General features: G+C 48.7%; 3 protein-coding genes across 4 annotated transcripts; 2 read left to right on the top strand and 1 right to left on the bottom strand.

Annotated features, from left to right (window-relative positions):
- Positions 1 to 33: 33 nt before the first annotated feature.
- COQ9 (coenzyme Q9) lies at positions 34 to 7,168 on the bottom strand. Of its 2 annotated transcripts, XM_031615255.2 has the most exons (9): positions 7,063 to 7,168; positions 6,092 to 6,266; positions 5,425 to 5,560; positions 4,957 to 5,099; positions 4,641 to 4,725; positions 3,385 to 3,489; positions 1,504 to 1,659; positions 1,078 to 1,131; positions 34 to 156 (listed from the first exon to the last, which is right to left on the bottom strand). In XM_031615255.2, exons 1-9 carry the CDS (start codon positions 7,124 to 7,126, stop codon positions 121 to 123), a joined length of 954 nt encoding a protein of 317 aa, XP_031471115.1. In that variant the 5' UTR covers positions 7,127 to 7,168; the 3' UTR covers positions 34 to 120. The 2 variants fall into 2 exon arrangements, with proteins under 2 accessions (XP_031471115.1, XP_090005954.1); XM_090149828.1 differs by lacking the exon at positions 34 to 156 and having other exon boundaries at positions 976 to 1,131.
- Positions 7,169 to 7,311: 143 nt separating this feature from the next.
- CIAPIN1 (cytokine induced apoptosis inhibitor 1) lies at positions 7,312 to 13,725 on the top strand. The gene is made up of 8 exons (XM_031615256.2): positions 7,312 to 7,468; positions 9,172 to 9,324; positions 10,084 to 10,160; positions 10,539 to 10,707; positions 10,897 to 10,970; positions 11,284 to 11,399; positions 11,925 to 11,994; positions 12,552 to 13,725. Exons 1-8 carry the CDS (start codon positions 7,312 to 7,314, stop codon positions 12,660 to 12,662), a joined length of 927 nt encoding a protein of 308 aa, XP_031471116.2. The 3' UTR covers positions 12,663 to 13,725.
- A 2,527-nt stretch (positions 13,726 to 16,252) lies between these two features.
- Positions 16,253 to 20,318, top strand: LOC116243819 (uncharacterized). The gene is made up of 7 exons (XM_031615257.2): positions 16,253 to 17,555; positions 18,014 to 18,289; positions 18,476 to 18,679; positions 18,753 to 18,800; positions 18,892 to 19,005; positions 19,160 to 19,206; positions 19,397 to 20,318. The coding sequence occupies exons 1-7, from the start codon at positions 17,495 to 17,497 to the stop codon at positions 19,517 to 19,519; spliced, it is 873 nt and encodes a 290-aa protein (XP_031471117.2). The 5' UTR covers positions 16,253 to 17,494; the 3' UTR covers positions 19,520 to 20,318.
- Positions 20,319 to 20,593: the final 275 nt, after the last annotated feature.

Here is a 20,593-nt window from a genome sequence, read left to right as displayed (position 1 = left end):
CGGCCCGCTGCGCGAGAAGAAGGGAGGCGTGCGGAGGTGAGTGCGGGGCTTTATTGGTGCTGCGGGGAAACGACGCTCCGTTCTCGCTCCTGTGCGGCTCCGGAGAGCAGGGATCCGTCCTCAGCGGCGCTGGTTCAGGCCCGTCAGGTTGGTGATCTGTGGGCAGATGGGGCGCTGTCAGACACGGGCAGTGGGGGGCGCGCAGCAGGGTGTGCGTAACGCGGGATGGATCCCGTAATGGTGTAGAATCCCGAGTTAGAAGGGACTCGTACTGCTCGTGGAGTCAGTGCTCCATGGCACCACCCTAACCCTGTATCTGTGCTGGGAAATGCTCCCACGCTCCAACCATAACTGCAGGTGGAGGTAGAAATAGAATCATAGAATTACTCAGGTTGGAAGGATCATCAAGTCCAGCCTAACCATAGTACCCTAACTCTAACAACCCTCTGCTAAATTATATCTCCAAGCACCACATCCAAACGGCTCTTAAACACATCCCAACCACCTCCCTGGGGAGCCTATTCCAATGTTTAACCACCCTTTCTGTAAAGAAGTGTTTCCTAATGTCCAGCCTAAACTTACCTTGGCGCAACTTGAGGCCATTTCCCCTCGTCTTGTCACCTGTCACCAGTGAGAAGAGACCTACCCTGCTCTCACTGTAAGCACCTTTCAGGTACTGGAAGAGAGTAATAAGGTCTCCCCTCAGCCGCCTCTTCCCCAGACTGAACAGCCCCGGCCCCCTCAGCCTCTCCTCATAGGGCTGATTTTCAAGCCCAAATGCTTGAGAGCTGCTTCAGATAGTGAAAATGAGGTCTAGTTTATGCAACAGGCAGTTTGGATTTCTTGTGTTGTTAATCATGAGCTCATCCTGCAGCTTTGGATGTATTTTTTCAGCACAGAAAAGCAATCTGGGCCCAAACTACCAAGAAAATTATCTTTACGTGTATTTAAGCTACAAAGAACAACTTTCTTTTATGCTGTAATTCAGATTCAGGAGGGAAGACACGCTAGTGTTAAGTGTGGAAGGGAGCGTAATGATTCTGCCCTCACAGCCTTGCTGACTTCAGCATTACTTACAGTAACTGCAGCTCCCATCAGGCCCTGGGCAAGTGCTTTGCCAGTTGATTGTACCTAGGAGACAGGAGAATTAGCTTTCCTCTGCAGTTACACTTGTGGGTACCCAAACACAAAGGTGCCAACAAATGTGTATTTGCTACAGAAAGATGCTGATGTAAGCCAAGCGTTGCAGCCGAAGGCTACCCAAAGATAAGAAACAAGGAAGGGATTTCCTGGGAGCACACAACTCCCAATCATCAGATCAGTCAAAGAGGGGCACCTATGTGTTATTTTATTACAGCATACATAAGCAATTACTGATGCAGAACTGCCTGCCCCCAGTACACCAGGGGTCTTTCAGCAAGCATGAGATGAAACAGCCAGCCTTGTCTGCACACATGTTGGTATGTGGGGGATGCTGTGTGTGTACCTGGCCCACTGAGTTACCTGCTGAGCTGCACTGCTCATGTTCATGGCATCAGCTACTCTGTTTTCCAGGAAACGCCACGTGTCTTCAAAGTCAGGGGATGTATCCTGCATCATCACCAGTTCTGTGGTGTTGTAGATGCCAGTGAGCACAGCCCGACGAGTGTACCAGTTAATCTGCAAGGGCACGGATTGAGAGAGAGATGAGCTGAGTGCAGATCACAAAAGTGGCCCTGCAGAATCACAAGGGAAAACAACACGCCATCTCCTCATTGTTAGCAACTGGGCTGTCTGTGGTCAGAGAAACTGCTCAGTAAACAGCCCTAGGACAACACATTCCTTCCTGACAAACTGCAGCTCGCCTCTGTGATGCAATGGGCAGCCAGCCAGCACGGACATCTGACAGCACAGCTGCTCCTGTGGCACCAGGCGAAGATTGTGAGTACTAGGTATAAAACCACAGAACACAATTGCCACCACCTGCTTCTGGTTGCAAGCATGTACCTACAGCAAATGTACCCAGCTGGTCGGCTGTGTTGTGCGAGGGTTTATCTTTGCCTTAAAGACTGCTAGCAGGAGATGCAACACTCAGATTCTAGATGTGATGGCTGTATTTAGAAATGAACTCCAAGTGCAGTTTGCACAAGGTACGAAAGTGTAGAAAGGGGACAAAGTGATGACAGAACTGTGCAAGGCATCACAGAGATGCACCTTTCCCAAATCCTATCACTGGAATACCAGTATTGCCTGCTCTATCATTAAATGTGTCAGTACATTGCTGGCAGCAGTGCTGTAGGATGTATTACAACAGCAGGTTACACAATGCAAAAATTCACAGCTAACTCAAACTCTTTAGCTTTTCCAGTTGCTCCAGATTCACTGACAGACAAAATGTATATGCACTTTTAAAAACAGGTCTTCAACTTCATTTGCTGCTTCCTTCGTTACAGTGATTAAAATATGTGAGTACCTAGAAAAAATATGGGCTGTTCCATTCATGATTATAATGCAACAGGAGAATGAAAACACTAATTTAATTTTGAAAACAGTCAAATTGAAAGCTCTGCTATCCGCATCACAACTCACAAAGTGTAACAAGGTAATGTGAGTTGTCACCATTTGCAGATGGATCTCCAATGCATCTGAGACCAAACTCCTGCTCCTTGTCTAGCATCCCACAAAAGCTCTTCAGGGAGGAAACTCTGAGTCTGTTTGACCTTCATAAGCCATAAGGGACTTGCATTTCCTGATGCAATCACAGTCTTTCAGGTTTTCTTTTTCTAGATTATTCCTTTAATTTTTTCTGTCCTCTTATTTATTTTCCACTGTCGTAACTTCTCTTTCATACTCAGATAAAAGAAGTTTATTAAAGTAGTTTGTTAAATGGTTCATGCAGCTTTTCCCTACATCTATATGAATTAAAATAATTTATTAATTGCTTTAACTAAGGTTATAATTTCCTTTTATTCCCTGCCAGAAAGATGAAAGCTTTAATAAGCTACCGGTATTTTTAGGTAGATTCTTTAAAGTTTTCAAGTTAAATCTGTCAATGCTGCTGTTGCTGAAAGAGGCAACTGCTTGCTAACTGAAGTGGATCAACTTCTTAGCCTCAAAATCTCAACAATTTTGTCTGTCTCCCTCAAAAAGAATGGTGATTAATTGAAAGTAGGTCCTTTTAATTTGCACAACTCCCATTGGAAATAATTTGCCCTATTGGCTTCGGTGTCTTGTTGAAAACTGTAGTATAGCTTCTGGAGACCTTTGGGGACTTTTGAATGAAGGAGATGCTTTCAGAAAATGGATTGTATCAAAAGAGACGCAGCTCAATGCCTGTTTCTACTTGTCATTTTCCTGAGGTGCGGATGGGAAGAAGCAGCCTGTCTGCAAGGTGCAAGGACTTACATCTGTGGACTGGTCTCCAGCATGGTGCCATATATCATCAATCATGCTGGTGAGGAGGTTGAGGCTCGAAGGGATGTTATGTGGGAGCAATAAGATGCTGACAGCCTGAGAAAGAAATACACAGATAAATGGAAGAGGCAAAGACAGGAGGACACTGCATGAAAACAGATCAATGTTTCTTTGCAGTTATCTTTTCTTGTTGCTGCTGACTTGTCTCCAGCTCCCGGTGAGACCTCTATGCTCTATTCACTGGCACAGCAGCAAGACTTGCACAGAGCATACAGTGTAGCAGCTCAGCTCATGACTCAGCCTCTATGAGAGCCCAAGCTCCCTGCTCAACATGAATGCTCCTGTGTTGGCTCCCTGAGCTGCCTCTCCAGGCACACAAATGCAGTGCAGGCTGAGATGACTCACCCCTGTGCTGTGTCCCTGCGGGAAGGGAGTCAAACCTCTTGTTTCTCTGAATTTGACTTTGAACTCAAACCAGCTATGAAGAGCAGAACAGACAGCCATAATGGCCCTCCTGAGCTCCTGCAGCCTTTGAAAATGCTAACAACGCCCAGAGAGTCTTAAACCACCCACATCCTTCACCAGACAAGCTATGCTAATCTGTAGCAAAAAACACGAATCCTATTTTCTCTCTCTGCAAGGAGAGCTGGGTTCAGCCACCCAGAGGCCAGCAGTGACTATGGGCAAGAAAGGCTAACTTTGCAGTGACCTTTGCAGCCCAAGATTGGGAACTTTGTTACTGTGGCTGCAATTCCTTTCTGACTTTGTAAAGAATAACTTGAAACTTCCATAAGAATTCTGAAGCATAAAGGCTTCCTGGTACATAGAGCTATCCTCAGGTTGTCAAGGGTTTGTCACCTGCAATGGTAAGCAGGCAGTTTCTTGCAACAAAGCAGTAGTTCTGCATTTACAATCATCAGATGATCCCAGTGCTACTAAAACGATGCTGCAGGGAGCCTGACACTGCAGTGACACTGTAAATACAGCTGAGCAGACAAGTGTTATTCCCTGGGGATCCCAGATGGGTGGAGTGAAAAACAGAGAGGTTTGCCTTTCTGGAAAGGCAAGAAGTAGTTGTTCTAAAGAGACTGCCTTCCTGCAGGGGTGCTGTCCTCTTGAAGGCTGTGAATCATTTGAAACCAGCAAGGGTTTCATTTACAACCTTGACCTATTCTGGTGTAGACCATGTTGAAGGCCACGTGGTGTTTTAAACGCACACACACGCAATCCTCAAATTCATTTTGTACCTGTGGCCATTTCTCAATATACGGAATCACCATCCTCAGTCTGGCTTCCACAGCATCTCTCAGGAATTGATCCGTAGGCTTCTTCCTACAAAGCACATCCAAGATAAACTCAATTATCAACTTGAGAGATCAATCATTTTCCCACCTCGGTGACAGAGATGCAAAGTATTACATATCCTCCATGCCTATAGTTCAACTCTCCATCTGGGAAGGTGGTATCGTTTGGCTAACTGACTTTCTTTACTTAAAAGTATCCAGTGTGTCTGGGATGGCTAGTGCCTGCCAAGGAAGATGTCTCTTTATACCCAGTACTCACTCTGCCTCGCCCAGCTGCACTTGTTTTTGTTCTTCCTCCAGCAGGTCAGACAGCTTTGAGTTGCACTGAGACACAAAGTGCAGGATCAGCTCACTGCCGTCGCTGTGAAACATCCCTGCAGCAGCAGCAGAGAGACCAAGGGTCTGCAGGGAAAAGGGGAGAGGCACAGACCAGGTCATGCTAAGCAAGATCCAGCCAGGAAGTATGTTGCATTTATTCGGCACGTGATGCTATATGATTTAAAACAAAACAATACTGCATTAAAAAAGCTCTTTCTGTATGTATTTTCCTCTCTTTAGATCACTATGTTGTGCCTGGTAATTCTGACAGTGTCACCCTGCATTAGTTGGGATTCATTCCTGCCCAGCACCATCTGCTGACATGGCCCAAGTGTATGTGGGGGAAGCATGCAGGCCTGGCTGTATTTGAACTTCAGTTCCATTGGTTCTTTGCTTCTCTCCCACATACCTTGGCTCCCTCTGCAATGGCTTCAGCTGTCCAGCCATGTTCAGGCACAAACTCCAGCGCTGCTGTGAGGATTCGATGCTGCAGCTGCTCCTCGCTCTCATAGTCCTCTGACTGCTGGCCGCCCTGGCCAGTGTAACTATGAGAAGGCATTGGTATAGTGAGGGAACATCGCCACCACGCACAGCAACCTGGGCTCTGCCAGCTGCTCGCTGTGTGTGGACACGTCCCAAGGTCTGCTCACAGCAGACATCTCACCTTCTCCTGTAAAATCCTTCCCTCTCCTTCCCAGGAAAGGGATTCCTAATGACCCTTCACCATTAGAGGAGAGGGAAATAAGGGAAAGCTCAATCCAGATAGTGACCTGGAGACCAACTGGCCTCAGATAACCCACTTCTTAAAAAAAAATAAAATAAAATACTAAACTAACTCTAGGTTTTTCCAGCGGGGCCTTTAGTTACACATGTACAGACACCAGAACTGTAGATTTACACAGAAATCCAGCAGTGAGTGCTCCCCCATGAATGCAAGTCCCATCCCAGGTCCTTGATGGCTGGTGGCATTGGAACTGCCACAGTTGCTTGAGGCCAAGGCCACGTTAACCCTACAGGCAGCACCAGAGGTAGACACAGAGAGCTCTGAGCAGCACTACAGAGAGCAGCTGAGATACCTGGACTGTGGGTTCCACGCCTCCTGCTCCGGGTGGGGGTCTGTTTGTTGTGGGTCATACTGCTGCTGCGTGGAGGGTGATGGTGGTGGGTCCTTCCTCTGCTCCTCTGAGGCTCTTCTCAGTGCAGCTGAGGCATGGAGGCCCTGCTGGGGTGCATACAGCTGGCACCTGAGTCCTGAAAGGGAAATCAGGGCTGGGATGTGTCCCTCCAACACAAGGTAAAATCATAAACTCACAGAATGGCTTAGATTGGAATGGACCTTAAAGATCATCCAGTTCCAACACCTACTGTAAGCTGGTTGTCCCCCCGAGCTCAGGCTGCCCAGGGCCCCATCCAACCTGGCTTTGAACACCTCCAGGGATGGATGGGGCACCCACAGCCTCTCTGGGCAGCTGTTCCAGCACCTCACCGCTCTCATAGTACAGAACTTCCCCCTGACATCCAACCTAAATCCTCCCTCCCTCAACTTAAATCCATTTCCCCTCATCCTGCAGTTATCTGCCCTTTCAAAGAGTTGATTCCTCTCCTGTTTATAGGCTCCCTTTAGGTCCTGAAGGCTGCAATGATTCACTCCGCAGCCTTCTTTTCTCCAGGCTGAACAAGCCCAGCTCCCTCAGCCTGTCTTTGTAGGGAGGTGCTGCAGCCCTGCTCATCTTCGTGGCTCTCCTCTGGGCCCTCCCCCCCAGGCTCTCTGTACTGGGGGCTCCCACGAGCAGAGAGGCGGCGCCCTGCTCTCCCCGCCGCACGCCGTCGCGCTCGCAGGCAGTGACGCGCAGCCCCTGCGACAAACACCGGGAAACCCCGCAGCTCCACAGCGCCCCCTCGCGGCCCCGCTCCGCTGCCCTTCACCTCACCTTGCCCCGCCCCGGCCCCGCCCCACGCACGGCCACGCTCGCGACCCCACGCGGGCACGCGCCCCCCTCCCACCCCCCCCCCTCCTTCCCCCTTCACCCGTCGCGCGCTCCCTCACCCGCGCGGCCCCGCCACAGCCGCCAGCCCGCACGCCGCAGGCTGCCTGCCGCCGCCGCCGCCATCTTGGAAGCGGGCAGCGGCGGTGACGCACGCGGCGGTGCGTGATGACGTCAGAGCGAGACGGGGGCGCCGGGGAGCGGGTGGAGGTGAGCGGGACGGGGCTGCGCCGTGCGGGGGGCTGCGCCTCAGCGCTGCGTTGTGGCGGCTCTCGTGAACGCCGCGCTCCGTTCCTCGCCGCCGGCCGGAGATGGAGGAGTTCGGCATCGCCGCGGGGCAGCGCGTGGCCGTCGTCTGGGACGGGTCGTCGCCGGTGGGAGCGCTGAAGCGGTTGGTGGATTCCGTCCGGGCCTCGGTGGGAGCTGACGGTCGTGTGGCCGTGGAGAACGTTAACCAGCTGCCTCGGTGTAAGGAGCACCTCGGGTGTCACAAGGAGGAGGGAGTTCTGTTTTCTGGGCTCGTGTGTGCCTGGCTTGTAAGTCAGCGGCCGTGCTGAACTCACAGCTGGCAGCGCAGCAGTGCAGTACAGCAATGTAGTGCAGCAGTACAGCAATACAGCAGTACAGCAATACAGCAATGTAGTACAGCAATACAGCAATATAGTATAGCAATACAGCAGTACAGCAATACAGCAGTATAGCAGTGTAGTACAGCAATACAGCAATACAGCAGTGCAGTACAGCAATACAGCAATATAGTATAGCAATACAGCAGTACAGCAATGTACTACAGCAATACAGCAATATAGTACAGCAGTACAGCAATGTAGTACAGCAATACAGCAGTACAGCAATACAGCAATGTAGTACAGCAATACAGCAATGTAGTACAGCAATACAGCAGTACAGCAGTGCAGTACAGCAGTACAGCAATACAGCAATGTAGTACAGCAATACAGCAATGTAGTACAGCAATACAGCAGTACAGCAGTGCAGTACAGCAATACAGCAGTACAGCAATACAGCAATATAGTATAGCAATACAGCAGTACAGCAATACAGCAATGTAGTACAGCAATACAGCAATATAGTATAGCAATACAGCAGTACAGCAGTGCAGTACAGCAGTACAGCAGTATAGCAATGTAGTACAGCAATACAACAGTATAGCAATACAGCAGTACAGCAATATAGCAGTATAGCAGTGTAGTACAGCAGTACAGCAATGTAGTACAGCAATACAACAGTACAGCAATATAGTATAGCAATACAGCAGTACAGCAATGTAGTATAGCAGTACAGCAATGTAGTACAGCAGTACAGCAACACAGCAATATAGTATAGCAGTACAGCAATACAGCAATATAGTACAGCAATGTAATACAGCAGTACAGGAGTACAGCAGTACAGGAGTACAGCAATGTAGTACAGCAATACAGCAATGTAGTACAGCAATGTAGTACAGCAATACAGCAATGTAGTACAGCAATGTAGTACAGCAATACAGCAATGTAGTACAGCAATACAGCAGTACAGCAATACAGCAGTACAGCAATACAGCAATACAGGTGTGTTCCCTGCTGGTGTTTCAGCCAGCACTGCTGTTCAGTTTGGGGCATCTCACTACAAGAAAGACACTGAGGCCCTGCAGTGTGTCCAGAGAACGGAGCGGAGCTGTGAGGGTCTGAGCACAGCTGTGGGAGTGGCTGAGGGAATGGGGTGGTCGTTTGGAGAAGAGCTGGTGGATCTGACAGGAGGATGTGGGGAGGAGCCAGCCTTTCTCCCAGGTAACAGTGATAGGACGAAAGGTAACTTCTTTGAGTTGTTGAGAGGAGGTTCAGGTTGGTTATAAGGAAAAAGCATCTTCTCAGAGCAGTGATTCACTGACATGGATTCCCATGGCGGTGGCTGAGTCACCATCCCTGGAGGTGTTCAAGAAATGTGGATGTGTAATACTTAAGGACGTGGTTAGTGGGCAGTATTGGTGGTAGGCAGACAGCTGAACTAGTTCATCTTAGAGGTCCTTTCCAACCTTAATGATTCTGTGATTCAGTTACTGCTGTCATAGATGGGTACAAGAGATGAGGGGAGAGGCAGAACTGATCATTAAGCAAAGATTTATGAGTGTGTATGTACATAAAATTGTACTGTCTTCATCTCTCCCTCTGCAGCTGCTCACAAGGAGTCCAGTTTCGATGTGATTCTCTCAGGAGTGGTACCAGGCAGTGCAGCACAGCACAGTGCAGAGGTACTGGCAGAAATAGCTCGGATACTTAAGCCTGGGGGTCGTGTCCTCCTGAAAGAACCCGTGGTTACAGAATCAGGTAGGAGAATCTGCATCAGCCTTGCTTTCGTGGCAGCAAAGGAATTCCTGTGAGAATTAGGCTGAAATGAAGGGCAGCAGGAACACTGGCTGACATTCAGAGATTTTCGTTATCTTGAAATGCTAACGTGAATAGTAAAGGCTTTATCTTGTTTAAGACATGTAAAGTCTGGAGTAGATGGACTGTCTTATTTCAGAAAACACATCTGTCAGGCTGGAATTTTGGTGGACTTGGTGTAAAGTGTAATTGGGACTATTAAGAGGTGTCCAAGAGATGAATTCCCATGATGAATTTTGGTTTAAATAGTGACTAATAGCTTTGCCTGCTAGAGCAAGGCTCTGGAGTATTATAGTTTTGAATATAGCAATCATTTAGCAGTTCATGCTTTGAAAAATTCATGAGTTGTTCACTGCTATATGTGAAAGTGTTTGGGGGATTTTGTTGTTTTGTGTTTTTGGTGTGGTTTGTTTCTTTTTTTTCTTTCCTTTTAAAATTGATGTTAATTGAATTGAGGAGGGTTTTGGCACATGTAGAACAGATCTGGAGCTAGAGCCAACTTTATGTTCTCAAGCCACTATTCCAATGAACAAGCTGCTCTGTTTTGTTCTTGCTTTTACTGGAGAGGGCCTGTTTTAGAGCTGTGGTTTGTGTACTTCTTTGTAAAGTTCTCTTGCTCTTCCAGGTTCCAAGTACCACATCTGTTTTTCAGTGACCACTATTCTTGTTCTTCTTGCTATTTCCTGCTTTTGTGTCTTCCAGATAACAACAGCGGAATCAAGACAGCAGCCAAACTCCCTGCAGCTCTGACTCTCTCTGGGCTGGTGGAAGTGAAGGAGGTATGTTTGTACTTAATGCTTTCAGAATTCTCTCCTGCTGTTACCTAAAAGTAGACGAGGTAGCAAGGTGTTTAGCTGCCCTGCTTCACTGTGGATGTTCATGGATGCTGTCTGACACAGTGTTTTCTTACTGCAAAGGTGGTGCTATTCTTTAGGGTTGAAGATAGGAGTGAACCTGTCTTCTATCATGCCTGCTGGTTCACACCACGCTGATCAGCCCTTTGTATTGCACTGCAGCTGGGACTGACTCCTTCTCTGTTCTGAGGGATAAGCAGCTGGAGCCAGACACAACTGGTTATCTGTGTTCACAGGAGTAGTGGATGGGGCATTGAAATAAGGTGGCTTAGTGTGAGAGTAACCAAAGATCTTGCATTACAGCTGCAAAAGGAACCTCTGACCGCAGAGGAGGCCCAGTCAGTCCGAGAGCATTTGGGCTACCAAGGCAACGACCTTCTCATTGTTCAGATAGAAGGCAGGAAACCCAATTTTGAAGTGGGATCTTCAAGTCAACTCAAACTATCCTTTGCCAAAAAAACAAGTCCTTCAGGTAAGGCATGATGTATGCTGAATGTGGGAATTGCCCTTCTATGAAGGGACCAGCATCCCTGTGGCAGGGAGTGCTACATAAATATCTCTGGAGTGGGGCTTTCCAAAGTTGTCTGAACTTTCTCGTTGCTGGAAATAGATGGGGCAGTGGCTGGAGTACCTACTGCTTCTTATTTTGTTTTGGATCCAGGAAAACCCTCTGTGGACCCAGCTACTGCTAAGCTGTGGACGCTGTCTGCCAGTGATATGAATGACGAAGAGATGGTATCCATTTTTATTTGTGAGACCTTGCTGTCATTCCTTCTCTCTTTTCTACTCTAGCTAATTTTGGTCATTCCTCTTGGGAAGCTTTACAACTTAAGAGGTAGAAAAGCATCCCCAGGGCCAAATTTCTCAGCTGCTGTTTGAGGTGTTGGGTGCCCACAGGTGTGGTGAGAATTGAGGGAAAGGCATTGTTAAGAGGGAATGTTAGCAGTGCTAGTGCTACAATGAGTGGTATTTCTGTGAATGTAACAGCAATGTCATTCCCTACTAACAAGTCAATTTGTTGTGTGTTTTCTTCCATGGTATGTTCCAGGATCTTTTGGACTCTGATGAGCTGTTGGATTCAGAGGATTTGAAAAAGCCAGATCCAGCCTCTCTCAGAGCTCCGTCCTGCAAAGAAAAGGGCAAAAAGAAAGCCTGCAAGAACTGGTCAGTGTTGGGATTAGCATGTCAGTGTATCTCTTAACTCACAGCAATGAAACCTTAGAGTTGGATGTTTTTAAAAAGATTGTGGGAAAGCATAATTCAGTTGGTTCGTGTCCTTTCCTTATCTTGGCTATCAGAATGTAAATCCAAACACAGTGAGAATTGGCTAGCTGTGCCAGAACTGCTACAAACTGCCATACTGCTATGATCAGCAGTCTTCTCAGAGGTAGCTACACAGTTTGCACAGCCTTCACTAAAAAATCCTATTCCCACTGGTTTTAAGGAGGAATAGTTTATGTGGCAAATTGCTTTAGTCATTTCCTTCTTGCTTCAGCTGGAGGAGTGTGCTTCAACACTTGTTTTGCAAACTGTGGTATTGGAGATCAAAGTGCAGAGCGTGAGAGTCCCAGTGCCAGCTGTGTTGTGTGACAAAGTGAGGGCTGTTGCATGGGAGCAGTTTTGGAACAAGGATTGTAACTCGTAGCTTTTAAATCAGAACGATGCAAGTGACTTCTTTATTTTCTACAGCACATGTGGCCTGGCTGAAGAGCTGGAACAGGAGAAGAAGAGCTCGCAGCCCAAATCTGCCTGTGGAAATGTAACTAGACATTTTGTTTGTATATTGTGGTTTGCAGGGCGCAGTTTGTGTCTGAGAACAGTTTTCTCTGATGAGTGCTCCCTAAAGCAGCTCACTGCTTTTAAAATACTGCCTGCTTCTGCAGAGCTTCTGCCTTTACCATCTCACCTCTTAGAACAGCCCATGTGCTCTGCACCGGTTTGTTTTGTGCCTGCAGTGCAAGTGCCACCTTCACAGGAGGCATAGACAGTGACCCTGTGCTTCACTTGCCTCCTTAGGGGAGATCACCTGATGGGTGTACAGCTAGGGAGCTGCTAAAGCCCAGCACACAGCAGTGCCTAGGCAGAGCTGCCCTCCTGTTGGCCTGGGCTGAAAATTTGGTTTCTCTGTGTGAGTGCAGTGCCCTGCACCAGCTCTGTTACCTGCTAAAAAAGCACATGCCCAGAGCATGTGGGAGGGAAGTGGTTTCTGTGCTGGCATATGCTGAGGAGCAGGTCATTTCTCTAGGTGGAAAAAGCATATAACGGGAGGAGAGAACTGAGAGTTGCCATGATAAGTGTTTTTCTGTCTCTTGGCAGTGCTACCTGGGGGATGCATTCCGCTGTGCCAGTTGCCCTTACCTTGGGATGCCTGCCTTCAAGCCTGGAGAGAAGATCCTGCTGAAAGAGAACCAGCTGCATGATGCCTAAGAAAGTCATCTCTGAACGTCCTGGAAAGGACCTCTCTGCTTTTCCATCAGCCTGAGATAGAGGCTCTTCATACAGCTCTCCTTATCCTCTCAAACTCATGCTCTCCAGCCGATACTCCTCGTGGGGAGGGATGCTGTAGGAATTGACACTGCTGTGAACTCATCACACGTAATCAACTTTGGGCTAAGAGATAATCTGTGGTGGCCAGTTGTCTTGTATGTATTAGACTTCTTAATGTTAAGCCTTATTGTAGCTGACTCGATACTGAGACGCTGGCCGTCCAACATGTCCCACCAGCAGAGGGAAGTGGAATTGTCAGATTGGCCTTGTGTGCTGTGGTAAGGGCCTCACCAGTACTTCCCCAAGCACACATTGCTCCTTACCCTTAGTTTACATTGTGCATCAGCAGCTGTGGCTCAGCTCTCAGGGTGACATTGGGCTCCTTATATTTTTAAAATTTGAACCTGAAATTCTTTACCAGGTGAAGGTTACTCAGCAGCTCCTGTTGCAAGTCAGGAGCAGCAAGTACTCTGCTGTGTACTCCTTGGTAAACTCTGGCAGGCATGATGAATTTCCAAGTGATTTGAGGTGTCATCCCCCTCCATCACCTGTTTCCATCACAATGACAAAGATTCACTCCCACTGAGATAACTGCTGCCCTTAAGGCAGGGAGAAAATTAACTTTGTCCTCCCCCATCTCTGACCAACAAAAACACAAGGGCAATCTGAGACCATCGCCTCTCTTGCTGGTTATCAAGTGAATTACCTGCAGTGTCCAATAAGTAAGAACATAGCAATAATTTAATTTCTGGTTGATTCTGACTACTCTTTATTTATTTGCATTCTTACTGCTAATAAAGCATCCTCACAAGTGCAGGATGAGGGAGCTTGTGGTGCTCTGTGCCAGGCTTTCTTCTCACCTCGGGAAGGAGAGGAGGAAAACACAACTTGCTCTACAGGATGCAAATTCTTGTCATTGTCCTTCCTCAGTTGCACAATAAACTCATGTAGGGATCTGGGATGAAAAGCTGTTCTGTTCTTAAAATAAATGTGACCAATAGTCAAGCATTTGTGTTAGAACTGGTATCAGTGACATTTTAAACATGTTTCTTCTTTTACTTGGTTTCTGCTCGCTCCCCTGAGCTTGGGGCCATGAGGGACTTCTGGAAGCATTTCAACGTTGGCTTGCAGAGTGCATCTTGAAATTCCACAAGAATTGTTCTACTGAAAGTTTGACATAAATACATGGTCCCTGTTAGGAAGAACAGAATCAAGATGTTGAGATTCACTTTTTAAATTTGAAATAGATTTCAGAAAGAGCCTTACTTCTGGTTGAGTAAGAGAAGGCTTGCAGGCTGACATGAGCATGAGGGAGTCCTTGAGGTGGGCAAAGCCTCAGTGGATCAAGGGGCAGATACTGCTGTGCACTCTGTTGTACTCTGCTTACCTGGGAGCCAGGTTGGTGGAGTGACCTCCAACGTCCCTTCCTCACCCTCCTCCCAAGTCTCTGGTTCTTGCTGAACTCCCAGGGAGCCTCAAATCCTGCAATAAACCTTCTGTCCAGCAAATCTGTGAGTGCTCCCATCTTGCAAGTAAAAGAAATAGGTAAAAGCCTTTACATGTCGATGACTTAAAGGATTTCATTGCTTTTTTTTCGGCCTCACTGGCAGTGGAAGATAAGATCTTGCTGTGATCAGGAGAAATAGGACTGACAAAGCTGGTATAAATCCTTTCATGGGTAAGACTGTTGTAAGAGATGGGTCCCCTGAAATGCTGTGTCTCCTGGAGCAGTGGGAGTACAGCATGCCTTCCAAGCCAGAAGCTGAGTTTTCACTTTGGTAAGGTCACAGATAAAGGCAGACCTTGAAGTGAGCTCTGCTTTCCTTTCAGGGGCAAATAAGATAAGAGAGGGAGGAGGTGGCAGAGGCTTTTGTTTCATGATGATTCCCGAGACTGGAATTTAAACAATCTGGAAACACTTTCAGATACTGCAGAGTTCAGTTAATGATGGTTAAGACTGTATAATCTTGTTCTCTTCAGACAGTATGGCTTGTCTTTGCTGCCTGAGAGGCCCTCAAATGGGGACAGACTTTGGCAGTGGGATATCTGCTGGGTGGAACTATACTGCCATCAAGCTGGTTCTGAGGAGTATTTATCCTTTTGGTCCCCTTCCCTTGAAAACCTGAAGGTTTTTGAGAAAAAAGTGGATGTTGCACTGAGGGACATTGTTAGTGGGCATGGTGGGGATGGGTTGGTGCTTGGATGATCTTAGTGGTTTTTTCCAGCCTTGATTCTGTGCAGGTGGGTGGGATGCTTTGCCCACAGATTAAAAACCCCATCGATCTGATGGACAGAAGACAGCTGCCAAGCTGTACAAAGTGAGACCTGGGAATTCTCTGCCTGTCTTCAATCATTCCAGTTATGGACTTGGAGCTGCAGCAAGCATATGGATCTGCAGGGAGAGGCTCCAGTGTGGGTGCATGGATGCCTCTCTCTGCCTGGCTTGCTGTGGTTGCGTGGTTTTCAGTCTCCAGCCATGCCTGAGGATTTTTGCTGGCTTCTCTGCTCTGCTGCCTCCCTCCAGTGGCTGTGCTCTGGCTCTCCTGCTCCAGGTCCTGGTGCACAGCAAAGCCCAGAGCTGTCAGCTGCTCCCACCAGCATCACTGGGGCTGGTGGTGGGCACTGCTGTCCTGGGGACATGGAAATGGTCCGGCTCTGTGCAGAACCTGGGGGCATCTGAGGGTTTTGTGCCCCATTTCCAGGGCATCAGGTGCACGGGTTTTCAAGACTCTTTCTTCACAGAGTGCGGTCAGGCATTGGAATGTGCTGCCCACAGAAATGGTGAAGTTCCCATTGGAGATATTTAAGGTACAAGTTGACAATGCACTGAGGGATGTGGTGCAGTGTCGGGACTCAGTGAGTCAGGCTGATGGTTTGAGTCATCGATCCTGAAGGTCTTTTCCAATCCAAATGAGTTTGATTCTATGAATCAATGGCTTCCTTGGCCTGAGCCGTTTTCCTCCCCCAGCCTCTTCCTCTTCTGACCCTTTTACTGCTTCCTCTTATCATTTCATCACTCTGCTTCCCTCCATCTTTCTGTTCTTCTTCCCAAATTCTCTTCTGTTTTCTCTCCCCTTTGCACATCAACCACACATAGCTCAGGAGCAATCCTCCTGCTTTTTGTTTTTCTTTGCTTTTCATTTTTTTCCTTTTGCTCTGGCTGGGTTTCCCTACTGTGATCCATTCCCTGCTCCACCCCATGTGGGTTCCCATTGCCATTCCCACTCTTAGGCATGGAGAGGTCCCTCTCTCAGCCTGCAGGGAGCAGGGCGCTGTGTTTATCATCACTCCACGTTCATCTAAGCACTCATGCATGTGATGCATCCCGTGCGATGGCATCTTTCTGAGAACTGTAATTCTGAGCCTTGGTTCCAGATTTTAAAATACTCAATCTACAAAGGTCTCTGCGTTTCCTGCTTGCTCTTGCGAAAGCTCTTGAGATTTCAAGAGATTTCAAGAGATTTCAAGAGATTTCAAGAGATTATCTCAGCCAGTTGCTCATGTTCTCATGGTAAGTAACTCCATTGCTTCTTTATTGGGGTCTTCCCTGGTTCTGGCTCGTGCCTGTGTGCCCCTTCTTTGTCTGACCCCTGCAAGCTCAGGTGTGAGATGGAGGCAGCATTCTGAACGCCTCCACTTCCTCCAGGTCACAACTTTGTGGTTCTTCCTCCTGGTTAAGCAACAAGCCAAACCTTCTCTTTGCCTTCCTCTTGTTTTTGATGCAGTTACACAAGCAGAGAACCTTTTGCAGTCTTCCTCAGTTTTAACTCATTTTGTGCCTTTACAATTTAGCATCCATCAGACCCGGTCACTTTTTAAGTACCACCTCCTGAGAGCACAGGAACACGAGGTTCCAAAATGTAGGAGGCCAAGCAAGTGAGCAGAAGGCCAGCATTCATGCCAGGGTACTAAGATGTCCTTGCAGGACCTCTCTCAGTTATTTTGCAATGAGAAGGGTGAGCTGATGGGTCAGGTTATAGTATATGGGGTTCCATCAGGCTGGTGGCCAGTCACTGGTGGGGTTCCTTAGGGCTCCATTTTAGGGTCAGTTCTCTGACACTAAGGCAGCCTGCTGGCCATGTTGGTAGTCAGGGCACACTGTTTGCTTGTGGCCAACTTAGTGCCCATCAGGACAGCTTGTTGTTCACATCAGCTTAGTGGACATGGTGTCGGGACAAAATTCAGTGACTTAAAGAAGACAGATGAGAAGGGACAGGTAGTTCTGGCAAGACTACCTGATGTAAGATGCTGATGTGAAACTAAACGGGAGAAAATGGCACTTGGGAGGAGGGTAGGAGGGAGCACAGCGGGTGCTGCTCCCACAGAGCCACGTCTGCTGGTAACAGGTTAACACAGGCCATGGCCAGCAGGAGCATCACTTCCTCTGTTGGATCCGTCCCCTGCTCGGAAAGGGCTCTGGGGTGAGGGGGATGGGGAAGTCCTTCCTCCTGTGCCCATGGGGTGTGCATGTCACCCATCCGTGCTGGGCACTGGGAGCAGTGGGGTGGAACCAGCAGCACACGTGGTGGGCTGAGGTGTGTCTGTGTCAGAGCCCAGGGTACGTGGCTGAGACAAGACCATAGATGGAATCAAGCAGCAGAGCGAGGGGATAAAACTGGGCTGAAGCTCACTTTGGGAACCCAAGCAGAGGGTGAGCCTCAGCGTGAAAAGGAACTGCTTGCGCTGGTGCTGGGAGGATGCAGCCTCCACCCCTCCACCGCACGTGATTTGGATGCTGGAGGTCTTCTGGAGCAGTGGCCAAAGAAGGAGCCATGAGCATCCTGGTGGTGAAGGGCATCCTGCCCCTGCTGCTCCTTGCCTGGCCGTCTGCTGGTGAGTGCACGTGTGTGCCCTCATCCTGCCTGGGAGGGGGTGAGTGGGGCACTGCTGCTGCCAGGGGACCTGTGGGCAGGCAGCTGGGTGGGCAGGCAGCTGGGTGCATCTGTTCTCACCTCTGTTGGGGATGTGAGAGGATCTGAGGGCTGCAGCACCAGCCCCTCCAAGACTGCCTGCAGGGAAGTTGGTGTCTCTTTGAGCTTTTCTATCTGTGCAGCAATAACGCACTTGGAGGAATTTTGGGACAGAGCTGCTTTTCTGCCCACCCTGTGCTCCTCCTGAAGCTTTTAACTCCCCTTAGGTGCCTTCACCACCGCCTGTGCCCAGCCACAGGAACACCAGACGGCTGGGGCAGAAGTAAGCCTGCTGCCTGGGGCTGGCATCCTCAGGGCCTCACAAGAAGGATGTGGGTATTTCACAGCACAAACCCAACTTCTCTGCTTCTTTTTCTGCAGGACTCACTCACCAGTGCATGACTTCTGTGTCCTTCGGGTCAGATCTCACCCTTCACTGTCTGCCAAAAAGCCGTGACAACAGGTTGGTGTGGTGTAACACCTTAAAGAAGATGGCAGAGAAAGGCACAGGGACTCATCTACATGGGGAAAATGGTTCTTCCAACCTCACCTTTACAATTGTGAATGAAAAGCATGCTGGAAATTACACGTGCAAGATGGAGACCTCATGCTATGAGGATACTAAAAAGAAGTGCCCATGCAAGAACAAGGCCACAGGTACTTATGGCACAAATGAGCCAGAGATGGGGGGTGGGCTGGTGTAGTGGGTGGGATGTGACTGCAGCTCAGAGGCTCAGGAGCAGCAGCTGCTGGAGGAGGGCACAGATATTAAATGCGTGTTTTGCGAGCATGGTGGGATATATCTGCTGCAAGGCACAGCACTCGCTGTTTTGTTTCCTGCAGGGAACCTCCTGTGCGAGTTCGTGGTCTGGTCAGAGAATAAGACCATGCACGTGAGGTGGTGTCCAGAGCCTCCCAGTGACAGCAAGGCATGTGACAGCAAGTCTTTTGGCAGCATGAATGCAGCCCGCACAGAGCCCACTACGTGTGCCGTGTCAAGCACAAACTTCAGAGGCACTGAAAATGCCACCCAAGGGATGGTTCCCAGTAAGTGACACCGCTTTCCCCCAGTGGGTGCTTCTGCCTCTGCCTGGCTGCTCACACATGTCCCTGCTTCCAGGCTCTGACCCCGGGATTTCTCCGACCCGTGAGCCTCAGACCCGGGAAGGTGAGCAACCACGGCTCCAGCACGGAGCTGGAGCCCAAACCTGGAGCCTGCTGTGGGGACAGCAGCTCACACACGTTCCTGTGCTCCTCAGGTCTCATGGCAATCATCTACCTGTATGCCATCCCGGGATTAGTGGTTGTGACTCTTTTCTTCCTGCTTTGTATTTTGGTGTGCCTGTGCAGAAGAAACCAAAGGAAAGCTAAAGGTAAGGCTGAGCCTGGGCTGTGCTGCTATGGGAGCTGGGGAGCATCTTCTCCATGGGCTTCTTGGGTGAAACAAGCTGTGGGAAACCCCAGCCGTGCAGATGTTTTCTGTGTTAAAAATAACAGCACTCGATGTTATCTTTTGTTTTTTTTTAGGAACTCTTGAAAGCATGCATGCAGCAGAGACGAATCAGCTCAGCACGGTAAGGCAGCAAGAGCTTTTCATCTGCCACGTCCTCCCCTCCAACAAAAAACACTGAAAGGGCTTTGGGGCTTCAGAAACCTCTGTGACAAGCCAGGCTCTCCTGGACAGTAGGAAATAACTTATGCCAGTCCCTGGGCACTGCAGAACAGAGAGCCTAAGGCTCTGCTCACTGCTGTCTTCCTCTGCAGCCTCTCCCAGCACCTCCGACCGAGGACATGACGTATGCAAAGCTGATCTTTGAGAGCACAGGAGCAATACCTGCAGCCTCGGAAGTGGTGTATGCAGAAATAAAACCACTGCAAAAGAAGTAGAGAGCTGAGGATCTGCAGCAGGAAGAGTGAGAAAGGAGAGAAAGCAGCTGGTGACGTGGCTGCCACAGCTATGATCCTTGAAAACCAGGCATTAGCTCTTATTGAGTGCTTTGGGTGATGGATATGCTGGTAGAGCCCTGGAGCAGTGTTCTTCATTTCCTCACTGTGTCCAGATCCAGCATCTGCTGTGATGGATTTGGCTCTGCTCTGATTCACACACTTGAAACATGACAAGCAAAGGTATAAAGGCATCGTTTGCTGTGGAGAAGTGCAGCATGGATACATCCAGAGCAAACCAGTGACCGGCCGCCAGCCTGATGGAACCCCATTCACCCCCTGAGCCTGACAAGTCAGCCAGTTGCTCACCTGTAATGTTATATTTTTTTGCTAGCTCTATGCTGGACATTTTGTCTGGAAGGAAACAGTGTCCAAAGCCTTACTGAAACCCAAAAAAGTTAACACTGACTGGTTTCACTTGATCAACCAGATAGGTAGCCTTGTTGTATGAGGAAATCAAGTTAATCCAACAGGACCTATGTAATATATATGTGTGTGTGTGTGTATATAAAATATCTTTTCTTTCTCCCTTTTTTTCTTAGTAAATAGTTGATATCTCAATCCACAAGCTCTACTTTGTTTGCTGTGTTTTTTATCACCTCTGGGTGTTGGAGGAAGGTTATCATTTTGCTGTGCTGTGTGGCCTTGGCTTACAACACGCTGAAACTGCTGGCTGGGACAGCAATCAGGTGTTTGTGCTCTGCACTGCAGCCATCCTCGTGCTTTGGGAGCCACACTGTGGAGTAAGCAAATGCTTTGTTTATCTCCTTGGGAGCCAGGTTATGGGGGAGGCAATGGGGGATACTTTCCATTGTTTCCTCAGCCTCTCACTTTTTCTCCTTCTCCTAAACCAGTTACAATAGCTGTTGGGAATGCTGATTATCCGTGGAAGATCTGCTATGTTACCCAGGGAGGCGGATCACCACGGAGAAAGGTATCCAGCACTGAGGGAATTGGTGCTGGAGGTGGTGTTATCCCAAATCCAGGTGGGGTGAGGCTCCCTGTGAGCTGTGTGAC

The sequence above is a fragment of the Phasianus colchicus genome, chromosome 13 (assembly GCF_987193195.1).
Source record: "Phasianus colchicus chromosome 13, bPhaCol1.hap1.1, whole genome shotgun sequence".
NCBI classification, from domain to species: Eukaryota; Metazoa; Chordata; class Aves; order Galliformes; family Phasianidae; genus Phasianus; species Phasianus colchicus.
The sequence above is the reverse complement of the archived record's forward strand: the minus strand, read 5'-3'. Positions and strand labels throughout refer to the sequence as shown.

Coding starts and splice junctions, on each gene's coding strand:
- COQ9 (XM_090149828.1), bottom strand. CDS start 7,126: ATGGCGGCGGCGGCGGCAGGCAGCCTGCGGCGTGCGGGCTGGCGGCTG. Junction 6,267..7,062: donor GCTGTGGCGGGGCCGCGCGG/GTGAGGGAGCGC, acceptor TTTCCCTTTCAG/GACTCAGGTGCCAGCTGTAT. Junction 1,132..1,503: donor TGAGCAGTGCAGCTCAGCAG/GTAACTCAGTGG, acceptor CCTGTCTCCTAG/GTACAATCAACTGGCAAAGC.
- CIAPIN1 (XM_031615256.2), top strand. CDS start 7,312: ATGGAGGAGTTCGGCATCGCCGCGGGGCAGCGCGTGGCCGTCGTCTGG. Junction 10,971..11,283: donor ATATGAATGACGAAGAGATG/GTATCCATTTTT, acceptor GGTATGTTCCAG/GATCTTTTGGACTCTGATGA. Junction 11,995..12,551: donor CCAAATCTGCCTGTGGAAAT/GTAACTAGACAT, acceptor GTCTCTTGGCAG/TGCTACCTGGGGGATGCATT.
- LOC116243819 (XM_031615257.2), top strand. CDS start 17,495: ATGAGCATCCTGGTGGTGAAGGGCATCCTGCCCCTGCTGCTCCTTGCC. Junction 17,556..18,013: donor CCTTGCCTGGCCGTCTGCTG/GTGAGTGCACGT, acceptor CTTTTTCTGCAG/GACTCACTCACCAGTGCATG. Junction 19,006..19,159: donor AAACCAAAGGAAAGCTAAAG/GTAAGGCTGAGC, acceptor GTTTTTTTTTAG/GAACTCTTGAAAGCATGCAT.